Here is a 13,421-nt window from a genome sequence, read left to right as displayed (position 1 = left end):
TTTTGAGCAGTCAAGAGAGGTGAGGAAATGCGCGACGTATTAATTAAGAGAACGTGTTCGCAGTTACACTAACATTAATAAAATGTGAATATACAAATGCAATTATCGATTGTTACAGACTGTGTGCCGATTCGATTTGTCGGATTTGAAACACAATCATAAACTGAAATCGACGATCAATTAATTTAATTGTGAGACCATTTTATTTCAGTTTACGATTGAATTTCAAATCCGACAAACCGAATCGGCGTATAGAAATAATAATTGTATTTGTATATCAATTCACATGAATATTATTAACAAGGAAATCTATGGAATGTCCGCCCTTGATTTTGATAAGCTGTAAATTTGTTTTCTACAAAAATAAGGGACCCATACTTTTAAGGGATGCAACCTTGGATGCAATACATTTAAACGAAATCGTTTTTTTCTTTTTTTTTTTTTCGAATATCGAAACTGTGAAAGATAGAAAAAGATGTTCTCAATAAAAGTTAAATGATTTGAAAAATACTTTATAATAACAATTAAAAGAATTCTAAATAAAAAAATTTTTATTTATCAAATATAAAAATTAAAAGTTTTTTTAAAATTATAATTATGAAGTACTCTTAAAACCATTCAACTTTTATTTCTAACATTTTTTTCTGTCTCTTATATTGTAGTTTCGACAATATTTGCTTCAAAAGACAATAATCAATTTTCTTCAAAGAAGTGTTGCACCTCCTAGAAGCGTAATTGGACACTTTTAAAAAATACGTCCCTTATTATTGTCCAGACAACAACATATTCAAAGGTCATAAAAATTGAAGGGAATCATTTGGGTTTCCTTATGAGCATCAAGACAGAAAATGGCCGCCTTCCCTTTTATTTCTGTTTAAACATTTTATTAATTAAATATTAAATAAAATAGATCATTTTTAATTAATAAAAATTTGTCGTGCGATTATTTCACTCGTAGAATGAATTACGGCAAATGAACCTTTCGCAACCCGGCTCGTAACTGTCGTAAGATCTTCAATCGTGCGGAGCGTCTCTATGGGAAAAAAAAAAAAAAAAGGATCGTCGTTCCCGGTGGAACGCGATGTGCCATTCGTTACGCAATTCGCGCATAGTTTTCGTTTTCTCAGCGAAGATTGAATCAACTGAAGTGTCGAGCGGCGAGTGATTTAAAGAGTAAGATGAGAAGAAACGTCGGAGTTAAAGATATCAGATGCTGGCGCAGCATCATTGATCAAAAGCGCCTCGCGCGTCTGCAACGGGAAAACGTAGCGAGCGCGGAATTATCGCCAGTCACTCGTAGTCGACGCTACCAGCTGACTACGAGCACGTTCAACCGCCGCGCCTCGCCGCTTCTCGAGACTGCGTGTCGTCGATGGTTACGCACGTCACGTTACGGCACGGCGCGGCGCGGGCTCATATTTCGTGCACGCGACGGCGCTCATCGTCGCAATTTCTTCAAGATATCGGCTTCACGAGAAGATGAAAAAGGAAAACAAAGGGGGAAAGAGGGAATCCATTTAAAATAAATTAACGGTTATATATTATTTGCGTGTTAATAGGCGAGCCTTACAACCGAGCCTGGATGATGCGCATTACTCGTTGAAAATCGTCCAAACTCGAAAGAGTGCGATATTTTTAGACTTTCATCTTTCAATGTCACTTTTCTTGGAAACGAGATCTTTTTTGAAAAAAAAAAAAAAAAAAAATTCTTTCCAAAAAGGCAGACGGGACACTTTTGATTGATTAAACGAGTGTCAACTGACAAAACGTATTATTAATTATTATTCTAAAATAAAGCTATGTGCAATATTACGAACAGGAATAAACGTTAGATTAAATATTAAATATTAGATGAAATATATATAAATATTAAATATTAAATTAAATATAAATATTACTAAATTAAACATTAAGTTAAATATCAGAAATAAAAAAATCAAATGAAATGAATATAGAAAAATGTAACTTAAATAATGGATGTAAACAAGAGATATAAATATGCAATACCTTATTTGTATCCATTGTACGCTACATTTAATCTCTATTCTTAATTTTTTGGTTTCTAGTATTTAATATTTATTCCTAATATTTCTTCCATTATGCGCAGGGTCGAATAGAGAATAAATATTATCATGTTATACGTGTATAAGTGCGTCGAAATAATTTCAAATGGACAACATTTCAATGTTTCATCATGTTTATGATGATTGCGAGGGCCACATGTATTTTACATGAATTTCCGAGACGTGTTTACGTGGGAAGAATATCAAGAGCGCGAATACGCTTTGCATCGACTCACGTTGAATGCGAAGTTGGCTCGTATGATTTTTGATTCGCACAGTGCGCAGATAGTTCTTATCAACTAACGTAAACAAAGCGAAGGTAATCGGGCGAGATACGAACAAAGACCGTCGTTTTTACAGATGGTATTGCTGATGCTAGAAATTGCCTAGTATTTAATTGCGATGTTGTTCAAGCTCAATGCTGTTCACTCTTAAATCGCGACTGTCATTATTAAACAGAGAGAATAAAAACACAGAGAATAAAAGCACAAATCGGAGTGGAGGCGAATTGACACAGGTCGTTAATTATCTTAACCCTTAGTACGCACGATTGGGTTCATTCACATTTTTTCTTCGAAAACCTACATAGGCGCATTAAATAATTAGTTATAACATTTATAGGTTTTTTTTTAAATACACAACCATATATAAATACTTTCTAAAGATGTCAAAGTATATGTATGAATCACTTCTGTGAGGTAAATCTGGTAATCCATGTGATTGGATAATCTTGCTATTTACTTAACAGGTAAAATTTACCAAAAGATGGAACAACCGGCCCTTAGACTCGGTTCCATAAATGTAAGAGATTAACTTTAATCTCAACTTAATCTTTATCTTTCTTTAATTCTTAGTTAAACCGACATTAAAATTAATCTTATTTTCGTGAAAACCCTAATAATTTTAATTTTTGTATATTTATTAAGTGGTGAGTTTAAGTGATGAAGATTAAACTCAGACACAAGAATGACCCGTCGTGTGTAGCAAAGAATCGGAAGATCATCGTGTGAAATTTGAACCCGAGAAGTGAGCGTTCCAATGTAATGAGGAGAATGGTAGGGCACAGGATGAAAAATCGTGGTTTTACAAAACGAAACGCAAAAATGCGGTTTATTGTGATAAATACAATCTGAAATTTATGACGCGCCAGTTTAGATTACATGAGGTTGCATTGTGCTCCGATTACGCAATCGCCCTCGTAACGTCGTCAAACGTCGTCAAACGTTGACAATTTTTTACTCAATTGACACTCTGACGTCACGCCACTCGAATATGAAGAGAGCCTGCCTTGTGAACCGCCGCTTCCCTTAGAAGCTGCGCATTAAAAGCTTGGCCGAGCTTATTTGACGACGCGATTCGACACAATGTAGAACGCGCCGCGAGCCAAATGATATATTTTCAGTGCCCGCGTCAGAGCCGCGAGCGTGTTTCTTGAAAGCGCAGAAGTTTTCCACGACGGGACGTGGAACGAGCTACCGATGCATTTACCGCGTCGATACGACGTCTCCATTCGCAACCGAAGGTCGTTTATCATACGGTAAACCGATGCGAAGTTGTAATTCCTCCGCTCAGCATTGATCTTCATCAACGTAGATAAACGATCGTAATAAATGGGATAAGCCTTTCTTTTTGCCAACAGTTTCCTGTCTTCTCTTAAACATGAACGTAAGAGTGATCGCCATCAAGTCAATTACCATTCGCGTATCGATATAAATAATTGTATGCTGTACAAAAGGGACTGTACTTCAATTTTTTAGTTCCAGCACGTTAAAAGGCTCGTTTAAAATTATCGACCGAATAAAAATGCAAAACAGTTCCTTGCGTATGATATGATACACTTGATATAAAATTCTTCACATCCTTCCGTATCAATTTGCATAAAATAACGATATTATAATTAACGGTGAGAAGCTTTGCTCGATTAAAATGTCAGCCGCTTCTACTCTTGCAAATATCTTGATTCTTGCTGAATTTATAATGCAAAGTGCTCCGAAACTCGCTGTTATTATTTTAATAACAAATCGTTTGTTCTTTTCAATTTATTAAAATTCATTCGCTGAGGATGAATCAAAGGAGAGCCGAAATGTATAATAGCTGATGTATGCTATGTATATATCGTTAATTAAAGCTAATTTTTTTTATTAAGTTGATTGCGCTTTGTGATCCGCATTGATTCCTATAGATTCGTTTTTTATTTTATTTGCTTAATAACGAATATTTCGAATTGATGTTAAATTATCGCGAAAATATCATCCGAGGTTTAATATTCATCAAATATGTTGAAAGTTCCTGTGTTATATTTATATTCGACGAAATGTAGAATGTTATACAGAATGTTGATTCTAGCAATTTGAACAGGAAATGTTTCTCTTGATAATTAAAATAGAAGAGAGAGGAAAAAGAGGAAGGATATAATGAGATCCAACTTTCTATCCAACATTACTTTTTTCGTACGAATATATATTTGCGATATGCATTTGCACGTTTTCTTTAAATATAGGTAAGTACTTTTTTTCTATCAATCGATTTTTCTTGACATTCTACGTATTATAAATATTAAGACAAGGTCATTAAAGAGAGAACGTTTTACAATATATTATACATATTTCACATTTTCTATCAGAAAGTATATCAAGAAAGTATGAAACATCTCACAAGACAATTTACTTTTTTACCGATGATCCTAACAACTACATTTACATTACAAAATAATGAGCAGAATAGATTTTTACAACAAAAACGTATATACTTCAATTTAAAAGAAAGCGCAATTTTTTTGCAGATTCCAGGTACATCGTTCCTTCATCTTTAAAAGATTTATTCGCGTGATTACCAATAATATTATCTTAACAGCTACATTTACACGATAAAATAATAAGCAAGATTAATTTGTACAACAAAAATATGCATACTTCAATTTAAAGAAAAGCATAATTTTGCAAATTGCAGGACGTTCATTCATCTTTAAAACATTCATCCGATGATTGTTGATGATTTTGCCAGTTACATCTTTACATTTACGTTATAAATAATGAATAAGTTAAATTTATTTATACAACAAAAATATACATTTATTTAAAGGAAAAGCGGAATTTTGCAGATTGCAAATACATACCGTTACTGCATCTTTAAAAAATTCCTCTGTAAAAAATGTATTTCCGTCTCGCTGGAATTTCCCTTCGCTATTAAATAGTAACTATAGTGAGAGAGAGGAGATGAACGGAGCGATCGGAGAATATCGAAAGAGCAGTGCTCGTTTGCATCATGCGCGCGTGTCGTCAGCTTGGCCGAGTTTGCCATCGGGTCAAACTCGTGCGCGCCACGAGCCATCCACACCCACGTGCGTCGCGTCGCGTCGCGTCGCGTCGCGTCGCGTTCGTTGTGTATTATTTTCGGCGCAAGTTCGCGGACCATGATCCGGAAGAAACTCCGTCGTCGCTGTTCCCCTGAAGAGTCTCCCCGTATATAGCAGCCACACGAGAATCTACTAGCGAATTCGATTGAACGCGCACATTAAACGCTGCATATTAAAGTACACAAATTGATGTAAAAATATGTATTCAATACAAATATAAAAACAAATCATAAAATCCTTGATACATTATATTGCGCAGTTAAGTAAAATGTGTATTTTATACACTGACAAAAAAATGTTCTGTATCTTAATGTATGTGTATTTCTTTAAATAGTACTAAGTAAACATTTACTTGCGGTAAATATAAATATTTACTCAATGAAAAATGATAGTTGAGTCAAATAAATAGATTTGCATCAAATAAATATATGTTTATATCTAGTAAATATTTACTTAAATTATGTTGAAATAAATGTTTATTAAAATTTAGTATTTTTCTCGAAGTGTAATTAGAAATGTTTGCATTTTATTTTTATACAAACTCGAATCAGCGTGTAACGGTTTTAATATGCGCTAGAGCGTCCAATCAAATTCGCTATATGTCTCTCGCCTACGTCCGCTATACGGAGGCGGCACACTTTTGCAATTTGTTAGACCTTCGACGGATCCTTGGATTCGCGCGAGGCTGCGTTGGTTCGCGGCCTGTTAGAGAGGCGCTAAATGCCGCGTGATTATTAACGCTCGTTATTATTACAGTTGCTTTCCATTTTCACTCAAGTGATATTGAGTCTATAAAGTTATGTGAATATTTTATACTGACATCATCGCCTGCTTACTTTGGTGACAAAGTTATCGCATAACAACACAGGTTTACAAATCTCATTTTTAATGCGAATAAAGGTCACGTCAAATTACTTACGACGTAAGACTTAAGCAGCGAGGAAATCAACATGCTGGATTCGCTACTGCTCACGTATGTGATTGGGTCTTAAGCCCAATCTACAATTGCGTAGTTGTATTTGTAAGAATTGACCCATCACACTTGAATGCGAGGAGAATATCCGACTGTAATTGGTGAATTTTTACACCCAGAGGAAGATTTCTTCGATTTAAAGAAATGTTTCTTTGCTCTATACGGTTAAAGAAAAAGTTTCTTTGATTTGAACGTCATTTCTTTGATTTAAATATAATTTAAATCAAATGAATTTTAACGTTTGAATTTTTTTTATTTAATTTCAAAAAATAATGTTTAAATCGAAGAAATGACGTTCAAATCAAAGAAACTTTTTCTTTTTTCTTCAGCCGTATATAGCAAAGAAATATTTCTTTAAATCGAAGAAATCTTTCTCTAGGTGTATAACTACGACCACTTACAATTGTAGATCAGGTTCACGCTCACTGCTTAAATCTTACATCTTAAGGAGGTTGTAAGGGCATAAAATACATATGTTAATTTTTAACGCTTTGAACAAACTGCATACATGTGGAAATTGTGTTCATAATATTCTGTTTTTATTGAGCAACACATTTTTATAGATAATTTATTTTATTTGACGTTAGTTTTATTTTTGTTATAAACAGACATTTTAAAAATAATTTACAAAAATCTAAATTTTTTTATATACATATTTTAAGTACTAAAAATGACTTATGCAAAATTTCAGTGAGATTCACCAATTAGTTTATAACAAATAAATATTTTATTTATTTACCGAACAATTAATGTCTGTCTCAATGTAACTTCACATAAATATTTTTGAATTCATAAAGTACTTACATAAAAAAAAATTGAGATTTTTATTATTTTTTTATAATACATTTTCATATATTTCTATTATAGAGTACAAATTTAAAAAAATATTAATTTTTATTGAAATAACTTTTGATCTAGATGGTCAACTGTCTAATTTTTTTGTATGACTTTTAAATACAATTTAAATAATTTGTAATAATCTGTAATTTTTCCAAGTAATTCTTAACGTATTGCATTTGCCTTACAATTTCTTTAAGTTTTTTTATGTGCCGTGAACTTTAACAAGATTCTATAATGTTGCGATTGTAGTTGTAAGAACTGACTAACCACAATCAAATACGAGGAGAATATTCGATTGTAATTGTCAATTTTTATAAATACAGTTACGTACAACCACGCTTACGCAATTGAATTGATAAAATGGGTTTAAAACACACAGTTTCGAGCTTGTGCAAATTATAGATAGAAGATTTTTTATCAGAATAAAAAAGAATTCAACTGAATTATGACTAATGAGAATTATCGGAGTTTTGATGTAAATAATAACCAACTATTATCGCTACGTATCTGGATGTAGCTGGAATTCTTGCTTCTTACGTAATTCAGGAAAATGTTTTACGTTTTACGAACCATTTAATAAAAACAAAATGCTGTTTTACTAGAAAGAACATTAACTCTTTAAAACTTTTAAGCCGGTATTCATAATCGGTTTTAATTTTAAGATTATTTTAAGTGTCTTAAGATACTAATACAGCACACTGATTAATTCACGATATCTTAAAATTATATTTAAAACAGCTTTAAATATAAGAATTGATTATGAATATCGGCTTTAGAGTGAATCTCACTCTGAAAAGTGAAATATCATTTTTAAAGATTGCAGGAAATTGAGCCGCTCATTTTCAAGACCGGCTCAATTTTCTCATATTTTCTCAAAGTGAGATTCTACTCGAAATAATTTAGAGAATAGGTATACTGTTTGTTACCTTTGCAGTGCCAGCTTGATGTCGAAGGTGATGGTGGTGCCGGTGTCAACGTGGAAGATGTACAGCATGTTGCGTCTCGTGGATAGACTCCTTAGAGCGACACAAGAGTAGAAATTGCTAAAACAGCCCCGTCACGGATGTCTTCCTCCACCGTGGGCCCTATTAGCAGCAGGATTGGCCCTCGGTTTGGACGGTTCCCTTAGTCAGCTCGATCGGGGCCGTACCCCACGTTCTCGATCGTTCGCGAGGACGGCCCCGTCAAGACTATGCCGCATCGATCAATGCGATCCTCGCCGTCGATTCTGAGACAAAGCCACTGAGAATCGCGCCGCGTTGCAGAGTATCATCCAGATATCTCTCTCTCGCGCGCGAGAGCCCGATCGCTTCGAAGTGGGCGGGGATTCTTCGGTTTCGGATCGTCGAAAGAGAAACTCAAATCCAGTCAACCAGTGTCTTCGTGTCGTCTTCCAGTGGAGTCCGTTTCCTTTGTTCTTCAAAGGTCGCTCGGGACCAAACACGTTTTCGCTCCTCGCGCAATCCTCGAGAGCAATCCACGTTCACCCGCTTGAAAAAAAACAGAAAATTCACTCCCGCTTCTGCCCTGTGGGGGATCCGACGAGTAACACCGGTTGCCCTAATGTCATAATCTCCCTGCGGTACACAGCAATCCCCCGTACGCACGATTCACGTCATCGAGCTCAGCGTGTTCCAGCGAGTGTGTCCAGCGACTGACCAGCGCCGAAGATTCGAGCACTCGACTTTATTACACTCCGTTTAGCAGGAATTTGAATCCTTTCGTCACGTTTACCATCACTATCTTCTCCTCCCTCCTGCAAAGCGTCCGATCGCTAGATCAATTATCAATTTAGTTTCTCACGGCACCCTCACGGAGCGTCGGATTACGTCACAGACTTGAAGAAAAAAATCCGTCTTGCGAAGCGTCGTCGTTGGCAATCGATTCCCAAACGAGGGCTAATCACGATTCCCGACCGTTTCGACGACGTCGTCGGAAGGTTGATCCGCCGAAGGTGGACGCCTCGTCGAGGGTGGTGGTCGCGTTTATCCCCGGCGTCGTGCGCGCCGATGACAAAACGTCGACGCGCGTGTCGCACGTACCGTCGTTAAGCGTAACTCGCAGTAACTCGCCGTCGCGTCGGATCAGCTGCTCGGCAAAACAAAGCACTCGCGCACCGCGTTACGCCACCGCGTCCGTCGCCGCCGCGCTGCTCTCTCGCTCTCCGTCGCTCTCTCGTTCGCTCGCTTCTCGATTCGAGCGACACCGTCGTTCATCAGCGACACGGTCACCGTTCGTCAGTTAGATGTCCCTCCACAAGTGATCCCCGCACTAATTTATCGCTGGACGACGCCGTCGGGAGCCCGGTCCGTCTTCGTGTAAAGGGGATCGACGGGAGGACGCGACCGAAGTGAACCAACCGCGCGACACAATACAAACAATGCTGCGCCGTACGCACTGTCAGTCTATGCGCAGAGCGGTCGCGCCGAACAAAGAGATTCCGCTTTCCCCGCTGCTTTTCCACGGCAATGACGCTCGCTCGTTTCGACGTCTCCTCGTCGATGGTTAACGGCGCGGAAATGTCGGGATTATTCTGCGTCGGTGTAATTCGACGAAGGCTTCGGCTTGGACAGCGGCCGAGAAATGTGTCGGTCGGGGATCTCGCCAGGATATAATTGGATGGAAGGGAAAAGGGGAGGGGGACGACGGGCGGACCTGCTCCGCACAGTCCCGTTTTGCGTATCGTACTGACGCAAAGCGTCGCCAGCTGTTTACTGTCGCTCCTCCGACCTCCGAACACAGCCGAGTACGGCGGACAGAACGTCCGAGGCTACGGTGGGGGAAATAAGTCCAGCGGCGCTGTCGTCGTGCGACCAGTGACGGAGGTCGATCCCGAGTTCCCGGCTCCATCGAACGGTGTACTTCACTTGGTTGAATTTTGGACATGTATCAAATATTTGGGCATGCTCGTGAGTACTCGGTATATGATTCAAAATCAGTCGGCGGCCTGACGAAATGTAGCGAAAGTCTCACACACACACACACGCACGCACGCGCACACACATACATACACACATACATACACACACACACACACACACACAGAGAGAGAGAGAGAGCGCCTCGCCACGATAAATGGCTGAACTTCTAGGCGTGGAAAAGTGACTTGACGATGAAATTTGTGCTGCATGCCATTTTGTTATTGTTTGCTTAATTGTGAAAATGTGACGTGTCTCATACTTATGAAAGTTCTAAAAATGAGCAGATACTATAGTTATCCTGGAATTTTATACGTAAAAGCGTATATTTCATTCACTTCAACAGTTGTTCAAACCGTGTGTTTCTGCCCGAAATTAGGCTCACTTTACCTGTCTTTTACGACCATTTACTGACTATTAAGGAAGAAAAGAACAGTTTCTGCCCATTTTTACAGATATTTTAAAGCAATCTCGTCATTTAGATTTATCCAAATTGTCTTTATTTACAAATGGCTTGCAGCATAAATTAATGTATCATTCCTCGCTTCTGACGTCACGATTCCAACATGGCTGCTGCAATTACTAAGGAGCCTAAACCTATTCTACAATTACATAAATATAGTTGTAAGTGCTTGTAGTTGTAAGAATTGATCAATCACAGTCGAATATTATCCTTATATTCGACTACGTCTAAACTACAACCACTTACAGCTTATACAATAAAATGAGCTCCATTAGACCGTAATCACACTACAGGTTGTCGATTACAGTTGCTGTCAACATTGTCAGTTCTATTTTAGTCAATCATGATGCAGCGAATGCAGGTTAACTGCAACATGATTGATGAAAATAAAACCGATAACCAGCAACTATAACTTGTAGTGTGATTATTACGACCTTAGTCAATTCTTACAACTGCAACTATTTACTATGCTTACGTAATTACAGAATGAGCCTTATGGAATTATTCGAAATGGATTCCGATCGGAATTATTCCATTTTCCTTAAAAAATACAGTAGGCTTGTTCGCTTGTGTACTTTTTGCACTCGGCATCTTCGCTTTCTTTTTCTTCAACGTCTGAATATATATTTATCTCCTTTTAAGTGCAAAAACTTCTGGGAATTTCATGCAACGTAAACAGATCTCATGGAAATCTAAGAAATAAATAATTACGATTTAAATTCATTTCGAATAATTACATAATACGTACTAGTAATTAATTCAAGTGGCAAAATTGGTGCTACAGCAAAATTAACTTCTGATTGTAAAATTTGTTATCTTCCTAATTTAAGTTAATTGTTGTTTCAAGCGAAAATAAATTAATTATGCTCTACCCACGTTGACAAAATATTGCAAGTACTGCTTGATAAATTTATCGTCGATTAATCAAAATTTGGCCGAAATTGGCTGGTGGCAATGTCTCACTTTTAAGACGAAAACAGATAATGCTAAGAAATTGTTGATACTCTTAATTACGAATAGACTCAAAAATATTAATCTATTTTCTTAACCCAATCGATTGTAAGACAAGAAAAGATAAAAAAATTCTATGATGAGAAAAAACTAGGATTCCTAATAAAAAACGTTAGGCTGGAATCTGTAATATTTAAATTATTACAAAAATTCTAAAAATAGCTTTACAAATGTCATGTGGGAAATATCATTATAACGAAATCAATCCGTTTCGATTCTAATCATACGATAATAATAATTATCAAATGTATCTTTAATGAAACTATTGAATACGTTACTTAAGTTTAACCGTTATTAGGCACACCTGAGTACACCTAGATAATTTATGCAGCGTGCGACCCACGTTAAACGTCGGCCCTGTAAATCAACGATCACGCTCGTGACGTCATCGAGCGCATGCGCCGTTCCCTCGTTGTGAGAATAATGTACACCTGACCTAGTCACCGATGCTAGCTAATTAAAGAGCGGGTTCAGAAAGCAAATATGTTTATCTCCACAATAATGTCTTAGAATCGTCTACACGTCATAGTTGTTGTCTTGTAATCGGGTAATCTAATTTAAGTAAATGACATTGCTTTTGCATAATTTTTATTTAAGACTTATTATTAAAGGGAGATTTAAAGTGATTTGGCAACGTACAATTCCACGCATGTTGTTTTGCGTCTCGCAAGCTTTCGTTTCGAAAGTTATAAAGCTCCAAGTATGTTTTTTCAACCTCTACTGTAAATAATAAACAATCAAATGTATGATATCGTAAAACCTAATAGGTACTAAAATTCAAGAATAAAGAATCCTTTGTTCTCATCTCTATCTGCGCACTACTTTTATGATTTTCTATCCCGTAAAAAATGCAGACCTTTTAAACCAAGGGTTAACTCTCGAAAAGTATTATATTTGTTATACAGCCGAACTACACACTTTTTGGTACTTAAAGAGAAATATATTTTGATATTTGAAAGCGGAAAGGAAAATTCTAAAGCAGTTTCGTGCAGAAAAAAAGACACCTATTGCATATAAAAATGTTATATATACACTAAAAAAACCAAATTTTTAAATTAAATTTTAATTAATATTGGTTTGTATAGTAAATATTTATTAAAGTAATATTTATTAAATGCAAATATAAATTTATTTGTTATAAAAACTATTTATATATTTGATTTAACTATCGTTTCTTTTATAAAATAAAAATATTTACTGTAAATAAATTCAGAGAAATATATGTTAAGATTTAATAATTTTTTTTTTCATGTTACGTATAATATTATATAGATTTTCGTATGTGGTAGGTTCAAAAATAGGCCTTGCCTCAATCATTAGTGTCTATTTTTGAAAAATGTTCTGCCCTTCTTCGCGGTTCTCATTGGCTTGCAAGAGTAAAGCTTCGTTCAACGCAAGGGCTCGTAGCGCAAGATTCAGTAGCGATCATGAATAGAATTCGACCGGAAAAACAATATAGTACATCGCTATTTCGCTCGTTCTCCTTAATATTAAAGTCTCGTAGCACATAGCAACCCACGACTCGAGCCGACACTCGACAGTGCTGCTACAGCTGTTCGATCCTTCGGTCGCGCTTGCGCGACCTCGGCGGGATGCGCGGCCGTCGTTTCTCTTCTTCTCGCGCACGCAGTCGCCTAACAACAAAGCGTATTTCCGAGACGAGCGATGAATGGAAGATACGAACGAAACGAGACTTTCGAGCGAGCACGTCCAGCGGCGACTCTGTGTCGTGTTTGTTTACCCTCTGCTACCCGATCGATATCCACACTTCCTGTATCCGTTCAAATATACTCGCTCT

General features: G+C 36.8%; 1 protein-coding gene across 1 annotated transcript in view; it reads right to left on the bottom strand.

Moving 5' to 3' along the window:
* The window catches only part of LOC108756396 (RB1-inducible coiled-coil protein 1-like), a gene marked incomplete at its 3' end in the record, with an annotated part of 11,856 nt that extends 1,733 nt beyond the window's left edge, over nucleotides 1-10,123 (bottom strand). The window contains exon 1 of the mRNA XM_018500157.1: nucleotides 8,158-10,123. Coding sequence (XP_018355659.1) covers nucleotides 8,158-8,225 — 68 coding nt within the window. The remainder of the gene's footprint in view (nucleotides 1-8,157) is intronic.
* Nucleotides 10,124-13,421: the final 3,298 nt, after the last annotated feature.

Source organism: Trachymyrmex septentrionalis, unplaced genomic scaffold (genome assembly GCF_001594115.1).
Source record: "Trachymyrmex septentrionalis isolate Tsep2-gDNA-1 unplaced genomic scaffold, Tsep1.0 scaffold127, whole genome shotgun sequence".
NCBI classification, from domain to species: Eukaryota; Metazoa; Arthropoda; class Insecta; order Hymenoptera; family Formicidae; genus Trachymyrmex; species Trachymyrmex septentrionalis.
Note: the sequence above shows the minus strand (reverse complement) of the source record. Positions and strands in the feature narration are given on the sequence as shown.